Source organism: Phalacrocorax carbo, chromosome 3 (genome assembly GCF_963921805.1).
Source record: "Phalacrocorax carbo chromosome 3, bPhaCar2.1, whole genome shotgun sequence".
NCBI lineage: Eukaryota > Metazoa > Chordata > Aves > Suliformes > Phalacrocoracidae > Phalacrocorax > Phalacrocorax carbo.
In genome coordinates this window covers 52994027-53013311 of record NC_087515.1, presented here as the reverse complement: position 1 = coordinate 53013311, position 19285 = coordinate 52994027, and the positions used below count along the sequence as shown (strand labels likewise).

General features: G+C 35.6%; 1 protein-coding gene across 9 annotated transcripts in view; it reads left to right on the top strand.

Annotated features, from left to right (window-relative positions):
* QKI (QKI, KH domain containing RNA binding) overlaps window positions 1-19285 on the top strand; it is a 160098-nt gene that overhangs the window by 101081 nt on the left and 39732 nt on the right. For all 9 annotated transcript variants that reach the window (XR_010372140.1, XR_010372142.1, XR_010372141.1 and 6 more), the window contains one exon: window positions 5378-5521. Coding sequence is in view for 6 of the 9 variants with exons in the window: in XM_064446933.1 (XP_064303003.1) it covers window positions 5378-5521 (144 nt within the window). In the remaining 3 variants the exon portion in view is untranslated. The remainder of the gene's footprint in view (window positions 1-5377; window positions 5522-19285) is intronic.

Genomic DNA, 19285 nt, shown 5'->3' with positions numbered 1-19285 from the left:
TAGCTTTCTGAAAAAAAAATTCCATGCGGAAAACTTCCTTCCACTCTTTTCACATTGCATTTATTCTTCCTTTATTGTCTAACTAATATATCCCTGCCTGCATATAAAGAGGTACTAGGAAAGTATTCCTTTTCAGTGTTTATTTTATCTTCCTTTAATGGCATTCTGACAGCTGGAAATGGCTGGGTTATACTTCACCAATTTTTAATCTGTCAACTTTTTTGGTCAGTTAGTTGGACATACGGTGACGGTCTTTAGGCCTTTGTGGTGAGAAATAAAGTTTGATGTTTTTTTCAAAGTTCTCGATAAAAATATTTTATCATTTCACCATTTGAATCTTCTGAAAAATTTGTGTCAAGTTTGACAGGCACTTTTTTCCTTTGGGTTTAAAGCTTTTTGAAAATTATTGGCTAGATAGAGGAGAGGCCTAACTTTTAATGCCTCTAGTTGACGGAAGAGAAGTACTGAGTTTTCAGTCATCTGTTTTCTGTAGCTTACAAGAAGCTAGTAAGTTGCTGTCTCTTTCTTGTTAATAGTCACGGTATTAAGAAGGAAGCTTTGGGGTAGGATATGAAAATATAAGTAGAAATGGCCTTAAAGGACTGGGAAGCAGGAGGCATAGGACCTTGACTTGGAATTACTGTGGTAGGGTGAGGTGTATGGAGAACACAGGACACAAATCAACAGGGAGCTGGACTTCACTATTTCTCATCATGGAAAAAATTTTCAAGTTTGGCTGTATAGATGCAAGTCAGTTGCACCCTTTGCCTACTTTTTGGCTCCCACCCCCCGCTAAATTCCTTGTCAAGAAAAGAAAAAATAATTAGAAAACAAAACACAAAAAACTTCCTATAATTATGTTATTTTCTTGTATTGTTCTTGTGTTTTTCTGAATCTTGTAGCAAGATTTCAATTTTAAACTACCTGATCCGTTGACCTTAATAGCAAGATAAATATTGAGCAGTTTTTTCAAGTCCATTATTGTGTATAGGTACCCTGAGGATAATTAGTGTATACGCTCAGGCAGCAGAATGAAAGCAAAATCTGTTTACAGAATTAGCCTATATTTAAGGATGCTGAAATTTCTGCCAAACAAGGAGCACAGTGAAATTTCATCTGCCAGTTATGTTGCTCGTAATGTTCTTTAATTTAGCAGACAAGATAGTTTGGTTGTAATTAAGCTTTTCTAATATTGTTGTTCCCCAAGGTTGTGGCATAAATCATTTTACTCCGTAGTTTCCTGCATCTTCACTGCCTCAATTTTTCCTGTATAATTCTTCCATAAGCAGTCTCTGGGATGCAGGATAACTTCATGCTGTGAATTACTTCTTATGTTATATAACTTTGAATATATGCAATTGAATTTCTTTTCCCCCAAGTCTTTTATTCAGGTTTTCAGTTTTTCTTGGTGCTGTTTCTTCTATGCACATACCCTTCCTGCTGTGGTAGCAAATGTTTTTTGCCCAAAATAATTCTCATGGCAATTTGTTACTCATCACTGTTTTTTCTATAGGTTGACCTGGCAATCAGGCTGAATTACTCAACAGTTGCTACTGAAGGACAAGAGGCAATGGGCACGTTGAAATAAAACTCATTACATTTAAACATAAGAAAAAGCCTTTGTTTTTGTTTTGTTACTGTGACTGAACACCGGGTCACCTGGATAGGTTGTGGAGTCTCCATCCTTGGAGATATTTACAACCTGGCCCTCAGCAACCCTTCCCTGAGGGGCTGACCCTGCCCTGAGCAGGGGGTTTTGGACTGGATGATGTCTAGGGTCCCTTCCCACCTCAGCCATTCTCTGGTTCTGTGAAGTTTGTAGTTTCTTTCTACGAAGTTATGCAGCAGGGCAAGCTGTAGTCATTCTCTCCTCCCTGTCTTTTCACCATTTTCTCCCCAGACAACTTCAAACGAAAACCCTAACACACACTTAAAGTCTTGGATTGTATTTCATGAGTCTTAAAAGACACCTCCCAACTTGAATTCCAGATATACTCAATTTACCTGTTTAGCCTTTTCTTTAATAAAACAGGGCTGGGAAAAGTTGTTTTCAAGACTTGCTGCACACAGGACTAGTTTAATTTAAGTAAAGATTTCACTTAAGGGAAAATATGTTTTCCCAAACCATCCTTTCAGGATTTAAAAGGAGAATGAGATACTATAAAAAAAAATCGCAGCTCTTAACTGCAAGTTATCTCTCCTCCCATGAACCTAGCCCTATCATGCATTGTGCATCTTCACTTTGTTTGAATGAATGACCTAGTGTAGATCTGAATTTCCTGCTTTTGGTAAAAACAAACAAATAATCAAGCATACATAGTGGTATAACCTTCCACTAACATTTTCAATAAACCAAAAGACATTTCTTGGGAAACTTAACCCACTAAGAAACCAGCCTCGTGAGACAGAATGGAAGCAGTGGAGGAATTCTAAGCTGTGGCCCGTTGAGGTAGAACAGAAGAAATGGGAAGTCTATTCCAAACTCCGTTCTCTTATATTTTTGGTTAATTGTTTTTTCAGACCATAACTTGTGGACTTTTTTTCTTAAGCTTTCTTTCAGTTTTACCATTTGACTTAAGAAATAGTACCTTCCACAACAACAGGACTTTTATTTATGTACTAGAACACTTTATGACCATAGAAGAGCATAAACAGAACTAGTCATATACTAATTCACTTATCATACTGATAAGTATTTGTATGATTATGTATGCTGTGAGGTCTGACCTTACTAGTTCGTATGTTTATAGACCTTCACATGTTGTGTTCTTTCTAGAAGTAAATTAGGGGGTGTATAACTTCTTGTGGGGGGAAAAAAAAATCTACAATACCATCTATTTATTGTCCTATGTGCAGCTTTTTTTTTTTAAATCTGTGCAAAAAATTCCTCGTGCAGCAACAGAACAATTTGAAGTACAACACCAGTAGCTGAGATTTCATTAATCTGAAATATTTAAATACCGAATCACAGAGAGGCAGGCTACCTTGTTTTATAAAACAGTATTTTTCTGTATTGTATGCCTGATTTGTGACTTATACATCCACTGTAACAATGTGCATTATTTTTTGTTGCTGTCAGGTGATAAATCCTTCAACTCTTCCAAGTTTTTGAGACTTTGCAGCATATTATTTTCATTATGAAAGAAGTCAATGTAGCACATTAAGGCCCCTGTATATGTGTGCCAGCACAATGTATAAGCATGCCATTTAATCCAATGGTAGCTAAAACTTCATTTAGGCATTCCTTCTCTTTTAGGAACAGAACTTGCCGTTTTATATGGGAATGCTTTTCCTTGTCATTTATCCCTCTTGCTTTTTTTAAAATTCTTTAGTACCATAGGGGAAAATAGTTGTGCAGGTTATCCTGCATCTCGTGTTTTAGTAACCAGTACCTTTTCCATTCCAGCGTTGTGTCAGCTCACCACAAGTCATGGCAAGAAGAGGTAGTGGCATGTTGTTCCTTACTCTGCCCTCTGCTGGTTTAAGAACCTTCTCGCATTCATCATACCTGTAACATAATACTTTGTACTACCTTCTATTAATATAGGTGGTCACCATCTTAAAAGAAAACAACTCACTCCTGCTTTGGACTGAAAAAAAAAATACTTGTTTAAATAGTAATAGTGGAGTTTCTATCATGATTGAGTGAAATTAGCTGCAAAGACTTTGTGGTAGTTATTTCAAAGTTAAAATTACAGGAGAGAACATGTTAACTCAACTGCACTTTGCGTCAAGTTCTGCTTTATAACTAAGGGTTATTGTTTCTCTCTTTCTCTTTTTTCTTCAGCTTCTGAAAATCACAGAAGTGTTTTCACAGCCACCATTGTTTAGAAAGTTGGCTAAGATAACAACACCACCACCACCAACAAAAACAAAAAAATTCACAGTAGCTAATAGTGTGCAGTAGTGCGTATATCCACGTTACATGAAGAATAGTGAAAAGAAATGTCTTTCAAAGTACTGATTCCTTTACATAAATTTTCCATATATCATTGATTCTATTTTTTCCCCATTTTTATTCTCGTCTATTCCACAAAACATTTCAGACTTAAAGCAGCTGAATTAAAGATAGAACATTCTAAGGAATAGTGCTCCCTCAGGTATATATGAATATGAAGTACTGAAAGTATTTGGCATTAAATCTTCAAACATTTCCTCTACATGTCTGATATCCTGCAATAATTGTAATGAAATTTGGGGGGAAACACATGTTTACAATCAATTTCGCTTGCCTTGATTTTTTTTTTTAAATGTGAATTGTGGTTAAGCCACAAATGTTTGTCTTACGAATAGGAGGCTCCTTCATTATGCCCAGGATTTTAAGTTTTGAATAGTGTTTTTGTTTCTGTGACCCTTGATATAGATTCAAAAGTTACACTAAACCTGTCTGATTTACTAAGAGTTTTGATCCCCCTTCCCCCCATTTTTTACTCATTTTATTATATTTTAAATATTGTCAAATTTAAATTATGTTTCTGAGCAATTTAGCTAGCTTTATTCACTGTTTAGTAAAAACAGAGTTGGAAGGTTTCTTCTGTGCTGTGTTCATTATCCTTTTGTTTGAAAGACTGGATACTGGAATGTGTTACTTAAATTTACTGATATCTGTTGTTTAAAAATGTTTACATTAAAAAATGTTTTATATAACATGCCCTTCCTTTCTGAAAACAGTAAGATTTATCGTTGAGGTTATTAATGCCATTAATCTAACAGTGCCTGTATAGTTCATGGTGACCATCTTATTACATGTTTTTTTCTGACTTCAGTATTAAAGCCCTCATCTCCTCCTCCCTGCCCTTCATCCAGTACATGTAGCCCTGCTTTGAAAATTGCAACTTCTATTCCTTTTGTAATGTTTGATTCTTGAATCTTATCTGCATGAGTATTTAAAAGTTATTTTTAACACTGAAGACTTGTTCCCTTTTTTTGTCCTTTGGAGTGAATCAGATGGAGTTTCTACATGCGGTCTGTGTTTCACTTTTCTTGAAAATATCAATTTGCTTAACCATCAGTATGTTTTATCTGTCTAACCCTTGAAAGACTCCAAAGAATATCAAAAACAATACTGTGTTTGTAGTGCTTCTTGTTCCTTTGTTACGTTGGGAAAGGTACTCTAAGAAATCACATTTGGTGTGTAGTCTTAAAAAGTACGAGCTTCCAAAACACATACAAAATCCCCAAAAAGATATTTTGAAGCCTAAGTTCATGTTAAGATACCACACAAAACAAAAGTCTCCACAGTATGAAGAAGTTTTTCCCCATCTCGCTGAGAATACAGTTTGTACTATTCACAGAATGGAGTTTGTCTACTGTTTATGTAATTGTTTTATACAGAATGTAACAATGCTTCATAGCTTCCATGTTTTGTTTTTTTTAGGAAGAACAGAACAGAGGCAAGCCCAACTGGGAACACCTGAATGAAGATTTACATGTACTTATCACTGTGGAGGATGCTCAGAACAGAGCAGAAATAAAACTGAAGAGGGCTGTTGAAGAAGTAAAAAAGTTGCTGATACCTGCAGTAAGTATTTATGTGCAAGTCTCTGATTTCCATTAACAGAAGTTACTTCTGTAATACAATTAATATTGCAGCAGTAAGAGTAAGCCTGCAGAGCGGCATCCTGGAATGAGGTTTAGATATTAGTTTGTAATACTCTAGTGATCTTCAAAATGTCTCATCCCAGATCAAATCATTCCTCAGAACAGAATAATATGTTCAAGAGATTTTAATTTTCTACCTGTTTCAGATACAGACAGAGGAAATTATTCTCACCTTTAAAATGAAGTGCTGAACTGTTACAAACACTAGCTTTCTCACCTTCTTTCAGTATAAGGATGCTGGGGAAATGCGACATGCTTTTATGTTTTGCCTTGAGAAGATTCTGATACTTTAAGAAAAGTAGGCATGTTTCTTAGATCATCACACTAAACACGTTCCAGAAAGAACAAAACCCTTCAGGAACACAGTATCACAGAACTTTCCTGTCAATATACTGGAGAAAGACAAACATAGTGAAACTGGAAAATGGGTTGTTTTTCTCATTTCCTGATAATATAAACTGCGTTCTGTCCAGCCAGATGACTTAAAACGTTTTGCAGGGACCGGAATTATCCTGTGAGAGCCCTTCTCTTAGATCCGCTCTGTATTCTCACTCAAAGCAAGGTAGCTCAGCATGGCTGTATAGCACATCCCCATGCCATTAACTTGCATCTTATGCTGATTTTTACCACCACTTTTGTGCCATTATAAAATGATAAAAAATATATCTTTTTCAGTGGAAGAAAAATTTTCCGTATTACGAGTTGATATTAAGATTATCTTGTGAAAGAAAGTAGGTGGTATTAAAATGACCTAGTGAAAGCTAATAGATGCTGGCTGTGAGGAAGCTTGTGGTGACACATGCTGTATAAGCAAATTTATTCAGAACACATTTTTTAAAGTTACCAAAGATCAGGGGAGAGACTTAATTTTTGAATTAGCGTAATATGATAGAATATTAAGTATGAAGTATTAAATGTCATTTAGACCTCTTCACATTGCACATTGTCAATCTAAAAGACGACAACTAGAGAAAGTAGATCTTCAGAATTTATTCATTTACTGAAGAGATCTTGAGCACATTACAATTGAGTTTATAGTCAGAATTAGAAACAGTAATAAGAAAAAGACTTTTTGTATGGGCAAAACTTGAAACCTGATGTTCATTTTCTGACTACCATGCAGCAAATAGTTTAAAAACCACACAACTCAGACTTCCATGTGCTACAGAATTAATTTTGTTAAATGTTTGTTGAATCTTCCACCTCCCTCTTATTGCTGAATAACGTAATTGAAGGGTCGTGTTCAAGGAGACATGATAGGTCACAAAACCCCAACATGTCTGAAGTACTAATGTGTCCTCTGTGTATGTTTGTGTTATGCTTAGTCTCTGGAGCTGGTGTATGGGTGTGTTTTGAGCATCCAAAAAAATGAATACACTAGTAGTTTTTCATTGTGATAGTGTCAGCCAGCTCTTTGTCTTGAAAATATTCTGCCTCATTTAGTCACTTAACCAGTTGGGAGTTCTATAATCCTGATTACAGAAAATTTTTTTTCCCTTCAGAAAAAAAACACCACCACAGGGCTAACGATTGTCCAAATATAGCATCAGTTGAAAAACACTTTTGTCAGTTCATTTCATTAACTTCTTCATGTATTGTATGTAGGCATAAGAGATTTGGGTGGTGCTTATTACATGTCCAAGAGTTAAAGGTCTGTTGTCTCTTATTTCTCAGAATTATGCCTCGCTGAAAGAGGCATGTGTAGTACATAATAATGAATTAGTATATAGGTGAACTTGTTTTTGGCACTACCTATTGCATCTGTTCAATTAAAAAAATGGCCATTGAATCAGATTATGGTTTCAGGCAGTCTGAGAGTTGAAAAATATCTGGTTTAGGATTAAAGGGTACAAATTGAAAACTTGTCAATGAAGTTATAAATCTTTAAATAATCAGGGTAAGCATGAGGAAAAAAAAGAAATCCTAGCTAATAATGAGAAGATGGGGGAAATTGTGGGTGTTGGAAGATTCCAAAGATGCTTTAAAATGTATAATTGGATAATTGGAAATTCCGTTTCACGTGGTAGAACACCTGCAACTATTACTGTTTTCCAAATAAATGTCAGAGGATTAAAATTGATCTAAAGATATTAATGTATTTCTGTTTTATCTCCATCCACCTTAAATAAAATTTGAGATTAAGTAGGAGAGAAAATTCAGTCTCATTCTTGCCATATAGTGGCAATGCTTTGGTTTTCTGAGATATATTTCAGAAAAGCAAGCTTGTGTTAGAGATGGGAATGAGGTACTAATTTCTTGGATAATCAGTTACTTTTGTACTCAAGGTATTAAAAAGCCTGATTACACTTTATAGCAACAGTGCACAAACAGGCACATTTCTAAAATGGATTTCTATTTGAAAGTACTTGGGTGAACAGAGACTTTCAGTAGTAAAGTGTGCTTCTTCTCATCTTTATGAATCTGGATCACTAGTGATTTTTCCATGTAGGTGTGAATTATTTATTTTCCTTTCCACTTGCTCTTGGGTTCTTACCAAGATGGTGGTATAGTCAAACAATTTATCTTTAGAAATAAAGAAGACAACTTGAGTCAGACCAGCTGAAGAAGCCATTCTTTCTCCCTAAGGATAAAGGGCAAGACTATTTATTTATTTATTATTTTTTATTTAATTTACATTTCTCTTTTATTTTGGCTGTATTTCAAGTGCTGTAGGACAAATTATTTTCTTCTTTTCCATAGTTCAGTAAGATACTGGTCATTATCTGGACCTGCAAGGTCATATGGTACTGATTCTTTCATGTTTTTCTCTCAAGAAAAACAGGAAGAATAAAGCAGTCTTCAGGCTTTTGGGATCTAGTTGAGCTGTACTGTCCATATGCTTCCTCTAAAGTGAATCCTACAGGTCATTGATGTCGCCTCTCTTCATTGTGAGAGCTTTGACATTTTATTTGTTGTTCACAAGAGTTCAGTAAGGATGGGCGGTTCTCTTGCAAGGGAGGACAAAAAGATGCTCTAGATTGTGCGCTGCAGAACGTAAGAAAAAATACAGAGCCTGTTTAAGGGTACATACATAATAATGAAGTGTAGCATGCTGAGTTACAGTGTCATTAAGGGTTTGGAATTATTCTTTGAGATCCTGGGCAGTATGGCTGAATTCCTCTGCTAGAAATATGTAAGGCTTGTACATGTTCTAAGAAGTGTTGAATAAGCTCTTTTAGCCGAATGTGTTTTCTAGATACTCCTTTCATTATACAGATGTCCAGGTCTCTTTAATTACTAATTGACCTTTATACTAACTGTCTTTATATAGGATGAAGGAGCACATACAACAGAATTCAAATTTCAGGCCAATACTTTTTACCCCTTTTTCTTTTGATTCCATGTTCTTCCTTTCTGAGGAAAAGATCCTATTTCTGGCTTCTACTTTACTTTTTCTAATTTTGTCTGGAATAATTGTTTTTCAAATTGTTTGTATTGTTCTTTCTGCATCAGGGCAGCTGTAGTTTTACTTGGTTAGTGCCTCCATCTTGCCTGAAGGTAACTGCAACATAGTATTAGTCAGTGATGCTCCCTGTCAAACTGTGTATATAATTTGCCACTACAATAATGGAATTCTAAGATTGTGATGAATAAGAAATAATGTTTCCGGAGAATATTGTTTAATTATTTTAGTACATTTGATTCTTGCCTATAATAGTGATTTCAGGCTTTTCAGTCTTGAAGATCTTTAAATCCAGCTGTATGTCACGGGGGAAAGGATCATTATTTAAACAAAAAAAATCATTGAGCTTTATTAAAATAAATACTGTAGCAATACTGATTTAATAATGTCAAAATCCTTAGAGTAGATGAATGTCAATGGAAATGATTTTTTAAAAAGTAATTCAAACACAAATAACTATGCATAAGAAGTAAGGTAAATATTCCTTAATAGGGAAAAACATTAATTATGACTTAAAGTAGATGGGAGTCAACAAACAGCCAATTTTATAATGGTCACTTTTGTGTATTTGTAGCAGCTTTATGCATTGGACAACAATTACTATCAGTCTTTGTTAGTGTTCCCAAGCATTTAATCCTGTTTAGTAATAGATGTTTCAGTGTTGTAGTTGAGGAAGTTAAAAATGGAGTTAGGAAAGGATGCAAAATAAAGATGTTACTAGAACACAGTTTCCACACCAAGATGATGATCTATAACATAATTACCAAATTACCAAAGCCCGATAAGCCATTCAATAATACAGAAAAGTTTGGATAATTTGAGCTGTATGGAGGAGCTGAAGTTGGGAGTTAATTTTGCCAGTCTTCAGGTCAAATTAAAAAACAAAACAAAACCAACTTTGCAGAGCTACAGAGCCTCAAATGTTAAAGCAGAAGTGCCAGCTGGCCTGAAGAGTGCTGAATTAACTGATGTTACTGTCCTTTAACCATATCATAGTTGCTGCTCCAGCAAGCTGTTTGGAAATAAGTCTGAATTAGTCAAACTGTGAAATAAAGGAAGTAAAACATACACTCTCGCCTCTAAACATTTTCATAAACACCAGAGAAAATGGCTATGCTTAACAAATAATAGAGTAGTAGAAATCAGAATGAGAACAACTGTGTAAATACCTGAAAGTTGCCCAAGAGGGTGAAGCAGTTGCTGAAAATGATTGATTCAATCTTCTTGAATTAAGGTTTACTATTGGGTGAACTTACTTTGGCCTGAGGGGCTGGTAAGGTTAAGTGCAAGGCACTACTAGAAAAGTAAAAGTTGGAGAAGTGAACAGAATGCTTAGAAGATGTGTTAACAAGGGCAGTATGATAAGAAATACTGACTGTTTTCAGAGGAAAATAAGCAATGTACCACTGTGCGATCTTGTATTTTGCTTTACTTTTTGTGCAGTCAGAACAGCCTCACCAAGTTACAACTGAATTCTAGGTCATGGAGAAAATAGGGAAAACCTGTGTTGATGATGGCTGCCTTCAGTATCAGCTGTGACAAGGGATGGGACAGGGAAAAACCCTAAGAATTATTTTTTTATGTCAAAAGATTAAAACAGGCAATATACACTGTTTATAAAACAAAAGATTATTGTGTTCTGTATAGTGGAAGGCAGAGGAATTAAGAATAAAGTAAATAGTGGAAAGAAACCTGAGGAAGTAAGATTTGACTATCACCTTGAAGATAATGTTAGCCATCTTTTTGCTATGAAGCAAAAAAACTCTTGTATAAAAGAGTCAAATACCACACTATTCACTGTAAGCTTCATGGAGCATGATATTCTTCTTTATATTCAGTGTCTTAAAACATAGTATGCCAACAAAAATACCAGCAAAACTTTGTATGAAGATGTTATGCAAACAGTTGCAACAAATGTATGTGACCCAACGGTTAAACAACAATATCTGTGTTAAATGGGATACAGTATCTTCTTCAGTATCTGTTGTTTTAAATTGTGAAGAGATGTTAGAAAAACACACTACCAGCATTTTGTAGTTGCACTGAATGGCTTGCTTTGCTAAAGCGAGTCTTTTCCATGGTAATACAGCTAAGGTGGAAGGATTTTACTCACAGATGTTCTTCCAAATGCTTGCTCTACTCCTGTACAGCAGCAGAAAATGACATCCTAGTGTTTCATCCAGTTTAACATGCTTTACACTGCATGATTTTTACAAATTGGTATGTTCTTTATAGTGACGTTTGGTATGCCAGTAGTCACTCACTGTCCTCCTTCTGTTTACTCCCTGTTACTAGAGATGTTACTTTGATGGTAAATCTGTTTTTAGTCACTCCTGTATACCACACATTTTCTTTATATAACAGGAGAAAATATAGTGATGGGGCAATAATGTTGGCAGAATGTTACATTTTTCAGTTGGGTAAGTTAAAAGCACTTATTTCCCAAAGACTGCCTGCAGCAAGTGTGATGAGGTGGGGCTTCTTTATTACTAAAAGTTTCTAATACCTTCCTTGTAAGTGTAGTTGTAAATCTCCATTATGGTTTATTTTCCACTTTTTGTAGTAAATGGATGTCTTCACTTTTACCCTGAGAACTTTGTGTGCTGTGAATTCTATAGCAAAAACCTGATACAGTAGAAAGAACTTAAAGCACAGTTAAATATTCTTAAGCTTCAGTGTAAAACAAAAAAAGTTGATATTGCAGTAGTGCTGTACATGTTGCCCTGTAGCTAAGGCTAGCAAAAGCTTGAAATTTGAAAGATATTAGAAGATTTAATTTGTTTTAGCCATATAAAAAGCCACAATAAATTCTGCATGCAAGTTTGACTTCTCTGAATAGCTCTTTCTAATTCATTCTTGCATGGTATGCTGGTTTTACATTTTTGCTTTTACAAGTGAGAATATAATGCCGCCTTCTATAGTCTCCCTGTTGAAATGTTGGTCATGCTGTGCAATCCATTGTTTGCAGCTTGTTCAGTTAAAATTATTAATAAGTGATACAGTAGCAGAAAAAGGACACTGCTGTCTTTAAAAGCTTTTTAGGAAATTCCTGCATTACATCTGTTTTGTCAGTTCAGATACAAGTCTCTCACAGTGCGCGTCATGTAAATTATCAAAAGGGAAGCTCTGCAGGTAGGGTAATGAAGCTGCCATGCTGCTTAGGAGTGACTGCTAGATAACACGTGGTAAACTTTTTTGGTGTGGAGGAGAGGTGATAGTGTATTATTTTTAGTAGTGTGAAGCAGACTTAATGTTTCCATGACAGTATGAACCAAGGGCTGCTGCAATCCTGCCATTCCTTCATGATTTGCTGTTCCTGCTTCCTGTTTTGCATTAGAAAGTACTGGCCTTCATTTGACCGTGTAGCGAGTCCATTTGGTGAAGAGCTTAACCTTGGATTAGCTGACTTGCTACAGAGTCAGTTTTGTTTTAGCACTGACAGAAGTGACAGAATGTGAGCACGCAGCCAGAGAAAAATGGGATTGCAGCAGACCACCCTTAAATAAACGTAAACTTCTGTAGAACTGCGAGTGAGTATGTTCACCTGCAAATAGGGTGAGAACAAAATAATCAGAAACTCAGTGTAGCAGAATATGACAGCGGAAAACAAAAGAGGAAAGCCTATTAGTAGGCAGGGTTTCCTCTTCTGTTATCCACTGTCTAGTATGTGTAGCTTATTCACAAGTTGAATAAAGAATTAGTTATGTTGAGCAGTCCTTAAGTAAATTCTGGTATGCATTTTAACGGTCTTACTCTGCTGAAAGTTTTTACTGTAATGCGGAAGTGCAGACTTGTAGTGCAAATCTGAGTTTTAAAAAGAAGAGCAAGAATCACTTACACTAGTTCACATAGGAAGCGTTTGCGTATTGTACTTGATATGTTACTGCAGTGTTAAATTTCTGAGCTTACACTAGTATTAAAATTTATTTCAGGCCAGCTGCAAGTGTGAAGCAGCTCTTTCCATCATTGTGTACTGTGGTGGAAACTCTGTAGACCAGTGGTTTGTTACCACCAAATTGAAGTCTGTTGATGGAAATTATTTTTGAGACCATACTTACTACAACTTATCTAGATGATTTGCAACTTAATTGAATTAAACCTTGTTTAAACCCTGTTAAATTCCTCAACTCTCCTGAAATGATCTTCGGAGTACTAAGGTGAAAACTAACTCATCAGAATGTTGTTCACGAGAATAATTTTGAAAGGGGATATAAAATCTGCTCTTTTATATTATGATTATAAATTTGTTCTCAACTTCCCATTTTCAGAAAGCTGGCAAATAATGAAAAGATAAATACAAATTTATGATGATCTGTGCCCTCGCGTATTTCAGTTGACTGCTTTACAAATTTAGACATGTAGTCATAATCAGAAATACTTATGTAAATATGTCTAGTTTTATTAGCTTAGAACTTAGGTGGGAGTTCATACAGATTCTTGTTGTCCCTTGGCTTTCCTTGTACTAACAGGAGGAAGGAGCTCCTCCAACAGTTATTTCTAAGCACTTTAATCCAGCTGTTACTTTCAGTCTTCTTCGGGACATATTTGATGGCTTCTAGAACCCAGGGAAATCAGCTGATCATGCCTACATACATTTACTGTTGAATACCCTAGCTCTTTCCCCTTTTCCTTCTTCTCCAAAATATGTATATTGCCCTCCTCTGTATTAATCTGTTTAAGGTCTTACAGATGTATAACTTGAGAAATGGTAGATTGTAATTTCTGAAAAAGACCTTGGGATACTTACAAAATAGTCTCTTCTCAAAGAGAAACAATGAAGGTCTGTTGCTTGAAACTCAGGAGGCACGTGCCCTTCCAAAGCAGGATTATGCATTGATTAGAAGCTCTAATTAGGTTTTACATGGGTTTTATCTGTCCTTCAGAAATGTGCTTAATGTATTCGGGTAGACATAGTTGTGGAAGAAAAAATTACATTGGCCTAGTCTGGTAATTGATTTTTTCGATATCTATAACCTTGCTTTTCATTCTTCATCCCATATTTTTTTAAACTTGCTTCCTCTATTCTTGGCTATTTTTCCCCTGCTTCCGGTAGTCTTTTCCCACCCCCCAACCCCCTTCCATCTCTTTGTTCTTTTTCTTTTGGTGGCCTGGAGCAGAATATGTAAACTGGGATTTTTATATAAAATCTTGTTAAAGTATTTCTCCCCTTGCAAGAAGTAAATCATGAAGCTATGATCCTCCTTGACTGTCCATCTTGATAAAGATGATGAGAAAACTGCAACAAATCACCCATGTGTTATTTTCCTTGTCCTTCATTTCTAGTTACAGTTGGTCTTCTAGATTCCCGTTTCACTTCATATTTTTGACCTCAAAATAATTGTACTTGTCAGTGAATTTTCTGTGAGAATTTGGTTTGTAAATTTGTATATACATGGCTTAACCACAGTTGAATTTTATTGAACTTGGGTACTAAAATTTGTTTGGTTGGTTTTCTTCTTTGAAATCTCAGCCTTATACCGAAGTGGAAGAAATGCTAATTTTAGAATTGTGATTCCTGGGAGACATAAAGAGTAGAAATTTATTGTCCTGACCCTTTTTAACACATTTTAATACTAAATATAACCAGACTGTATTAAGGAGGTCAGATCGCTTATTTGCAAGTCATCTTGGCAGTGGTTTCTGGAGGGATCTTAGCAATTGCAAAGATTTTTGTGTCGAGTAATAGTAAAGTAACCAGTAAACATTTCCCTTTTCCAGCTATTTAAAGTATTCTTTATTGCCAGTGTTAGTTTCGAAATCTAGATTTCTAATTATACAGAAATAATGCTTGTCACACAAACATCTGTGGTTTAATGCTGACTGATGATTTTACAGTCATCAAGTTGCTCTACATTGTGCTATGTTGATGTCAGAACACAGAAAATTCTAACCTTTGGAAAAGTGCCCAGTGTGTTTTACCTACTGTTCAATAGAAAACGTGTTTCTTCTTTAAAACAGTACAGAAATGCTTGAGCTTCCAGTGGGAGACTAATAAGACTTCTCTTTCTTTTATAAGCTGTTTATAGGCTAAGGCTTTAATATGGGAATGTTCTAGACCCTGCTATCAGGAGAAACATAGATGAGCATGATTTAAGAGGTTGGAGCTAACTATTTTAAATGGCTTATATGATTTTTGATCGGGCCATTTGTAACATACTTTAAATTAAACTGGAGACTGAAACTGTCCTGGAAAGTGAAAGATTAGATGGGATGTTACTGAGAAGTTGCATTGCTTGGAACACAGTTACTAATGAGAAGCATTTAAGACTCCACCAAGTAGTACTTTTTTGTCTGTGTTGTTGGAAATGGTACAGGTTTTTATATTTTCTTTTAATAAGTATGTTAAAAGCTCTGCCTTACTTTCAAACGTACTTTATTAATAGGGATAGCTTGATGAAAACTGGCTTGTACATCTTCAGATTTCCATTATTAGCTCATTTTTCATATTTCCATGATATCTGTGTACATAGTAAGTTGTGTTCATCAAATTCAATTTGTGTTGGAAAGTGAAGTGTGTTTTTAAATTCCAAGTCACTTGGAATTATTGGGTAGAAGGAAATCTGAACACCAGCAAATACTACAAAAAACTCGGGTCTCTAATACTATATCCAGTTATTGCAGCCTCTTATAGGATTGGAAGAGGTGGAGTTTTCTTTTTGACCAAATACAGCTGTAGGTACTGAGAATTTCAGTTGCTTTGTTTCTAAATAAATCAATCTAGCCTTTGATAGACACTTTTCTACAGTCTCCAAATTTGTACATTGCAAATCCTTTTGCATGGGACTGAAAAAATCAAAACCCAAAATCCACCATTTGTAGTTGGCTGTCTTAAGATAATTTGTAGTAATTTTGATGAAAACTAATTTTCAGTTGTGTAATTGCATGCACTGCTGTTCTCTCAACTTAGAAGTCGCTTCTGCAGGATTTCTTCGCTCTCTAGCTTATGTGTCCTAGTTTGAAAATGAAGTTTACATTTGACTACCCTGGCTTTCTTCAGAACCGCAGTAACCATACTGATATACTGATAGTTATACTAATGTAAGCACATGATATGTGTGGAAAGGTGAAATGAAACTAGAAGAAGTAGAAGAGATGTGTTGTATGTACTCATGGGCACTTGAATACTGCAGTGATGGAAGTTGTGCAGTTTGGCAGTTCTAGTTCTTTGCTAAAGCCTTCTGGCTATGTTAGACAGCCAGTGACCTTATTCTTCTGTGTCTGCTAGTCTGAGCTTTTTGGTTTTGATGAGTAGACCTATAGCTGCTAGGATCTTAAAGAAAAGTTTCAAAGTTTTAAATGAGAGCTTCCTTGCTTAGTTTGTTAGAATTTATAATCAAACCCAGTGCTATCAACAGAGATGTGTTGAATAATAAAATCTTCATGTCATATCGTGCAGAAAAGCTGTCTCAGAGCGTATAACCACTTGTTTTGCCTTGGAAGATAAATTATGAAAGACAAAGGGAGCTAAGAGGATTGTCTGAATTTCTCCTGCATTTTTAACCCACTGTAGTACGTACGGTAATAATGTGCTAATCTGATTTTTCAGCTAATGGTATTTCTTGTCATTTGTAACAGATCACTATTGCTGTAGTGTTGAGACGAATACTGTTTTTTCTTAAGCCTGCAAAAGTAAGGCCTGTATTTGCCTCTGAGTAGCCATTCCTGAAATTACTGATTGATTTCCAAAGAAGGTGGTTGGGCTGTAGAGAGGGACTCCTTTAGTGATACTTACAGTGTGAGCTCCTGTCTTAGTGGAAGGTGGAGAACTCTGCAAAGAGGTGCTTTATTACTCAGTGGTAAGACAAGCTTCTGTTACTTTTGAAGATCCAAAGGTCACTCAGATTCAAGAAAGATACACCCACAAAAAAAATCAGGCTTTTAAAATTCCTCTGGTCATTAGAAGCACTTGTTAGCAAAGATACTTTTTAAATAAATGGCAACTTCCTCATCTGTGAAGTGTGGTGATAGCTCCTTACTGATTTGTAAAATACTCTCAGGGGAAGATGTTTACTTACAAAAAAAAATTTGTATGAAAGGTTATTACTGGAATACTAATTCTTTTGTAGCAATCTGTAGTTTTGCAGGTGGTCCTGAAAACAGAGAATGAGCAAAGTTTGTTATCCTACAGGGCTGGAGAATGTGGGGGAAAACTCTGAAGGGTTCTTGGTGTTCATGTGGAAAGTTGCACTAATAAATAGTTTAATTGATTTCAGCTTAGAATTCATTTAAAATTTTCTTGGAAATCGTTTTGTTTTGCATAAGCCTTGATGTAAATTCTATGTATTACTGAAATAATTTTGTGGGGAACTTTTAACATTAGAAATGTATATAACCAGCTATGTAGCTTTTGTGCTTTAAGGCTTTAGCAAACCAGGCATTAAATGACATGTCATGTCTTTTGTAGAAAGTAAATGGGAAGCTTAGCAGTTTTGTGGTTACCTGTGATTCTGTGCTCAACTGGGCAGCCTTAAAAGGACTCCCATCTGTACCATCTGAGAAAATGTCACGTTTCGTTCCTGTGTAAATCATACTGCAGTGCTTGGACAATAAAGTGAAGCATGTAAGACACTAAAGCTGATAAATATGCCATTTATTCTTAGTATGCAGTGCTTTACATCCTGTATATTTTGCAGCTGTTAGAAGTAATCTGTTTGTAGCAGTCCCAACACATAAATGTTAATCATCATTAAATAATGCTTTTTTTCACTACTTACTGTAGCTGGGAGGTTTTTTAAAAGATCCTAAGTGAGTCCAGTAACCAGATCCAAGTAAAATTAATAGTACTTTGCACATCTGAAGTATATAGGGTCTTCTAAAAATCCTAGTCTGGGTTACTTTTAGGAACTTGAAGGTAAGATGCACGATTGTGTGGGTATGATAATGATCAACGGTTTAGTTTTGAAGTCTAGGAATTGATTTTTACTAGAAGTCTCACTGGAAACTTCAGAAATCTTTGCTAAGACGACTTTTGTGATGAAGTAGTTCAGATATAATCCCCAACATACTCTAGGTGCTGGTTTTATTTTTGCTGCATTTTATTCTGTTTAATCAATTTCCTTCAAATGTGAATCACACATACCCTTTCAGCCCAATTTTAAGGTTGAGGAGAACCAAGGAAACTAGATACATGACTAAATGTCACTTAATGAAAAGCACCCGTGGTTTAAGGTGTGGCTTCTTATGAGATTCAGCGAACTGATGGAGGTGGCTCTAGTAGTGCTTAAGAGAAAAGAAACGCTTGCTCCTTTAGGTGTTCTGATATCAGTTTGGTTTTTTATAAGCTTGACCTTTTACTTTAATAATTTCTTTCACAGAAGTATCAAAGTAGAATCCTGTTTAATTAAAACAGTTAGTTAGGAGGGAACCTTAACTGGCATAAGACCGGTAAGTATTGTTCCTTTGTGACTTCTCTAAACAGCTTGTCTTTTGAGGGAAGCTTATGTAAAAAAGAGAAAAATTAAGTTTGTCTTTAAAGGTCTTCAGAACATTGGCCTGTTATGGGGAAAAAAAAAAAGCAATTTCAGGAAAAAGTCTTAGTTTGGACTTGTAATTATAGAAATCAAACAGGAAACATGTCTATAGTCCTCTAAAACATTAACATTATTAGTGTGCATTACCAATCCAAAGAAGTTAAATAAAAAACTTAAAAGTGTAGAAATAATGGTTCTCTGTGGATTTGGGGGGAGGAGAATCTTTTTTTCAGATTATCCTTTCAGTGCTCCTCTATACATAGATTCACACTTATTATCGGGGCATCCCTTAGATGTCTAATTAGGCCAGTTCTTTTCCTGGCATTGACCTCAGGCATATGGCTACGCTTCCTTATTTTTGTCAGAAGCATTTTTGTGTTTCTGGTGATAAAAGTTTGTTTTCCTGAAAAAAATCATGAAAGTGTTGCATTTCTGGGAGAGAACAATATCTGTCCTGTGTGGCACATAATCCACGGTTCAGAGGGACAAACAATGGCACTATCTAGAACTTGTGATTGAACTTAATGGGTTTTTACGTTGAGTTTCTTGGAAAAAGAGAGATTGATACAGGGGCTGTTCCTACACTTGTATCAGTGTTTGTTGATCCAGAAGAATAAAAAGATCTGATCGTGATTTAAGTCTCAGTTCCTTTTCCTACGAGAAGTACTTGGTGTTACAGTGCAGGGCCCTCCTTTCTCTCGATACCTGAAGCATGGCATCTTAGGGATGCTAAACAGGGCATGGCTTTCCTGTCCTTTTTTGTAGATTTTAGTTCTGCACGGTTGCATAAAGGAGAAGAATGTCTTAAAAC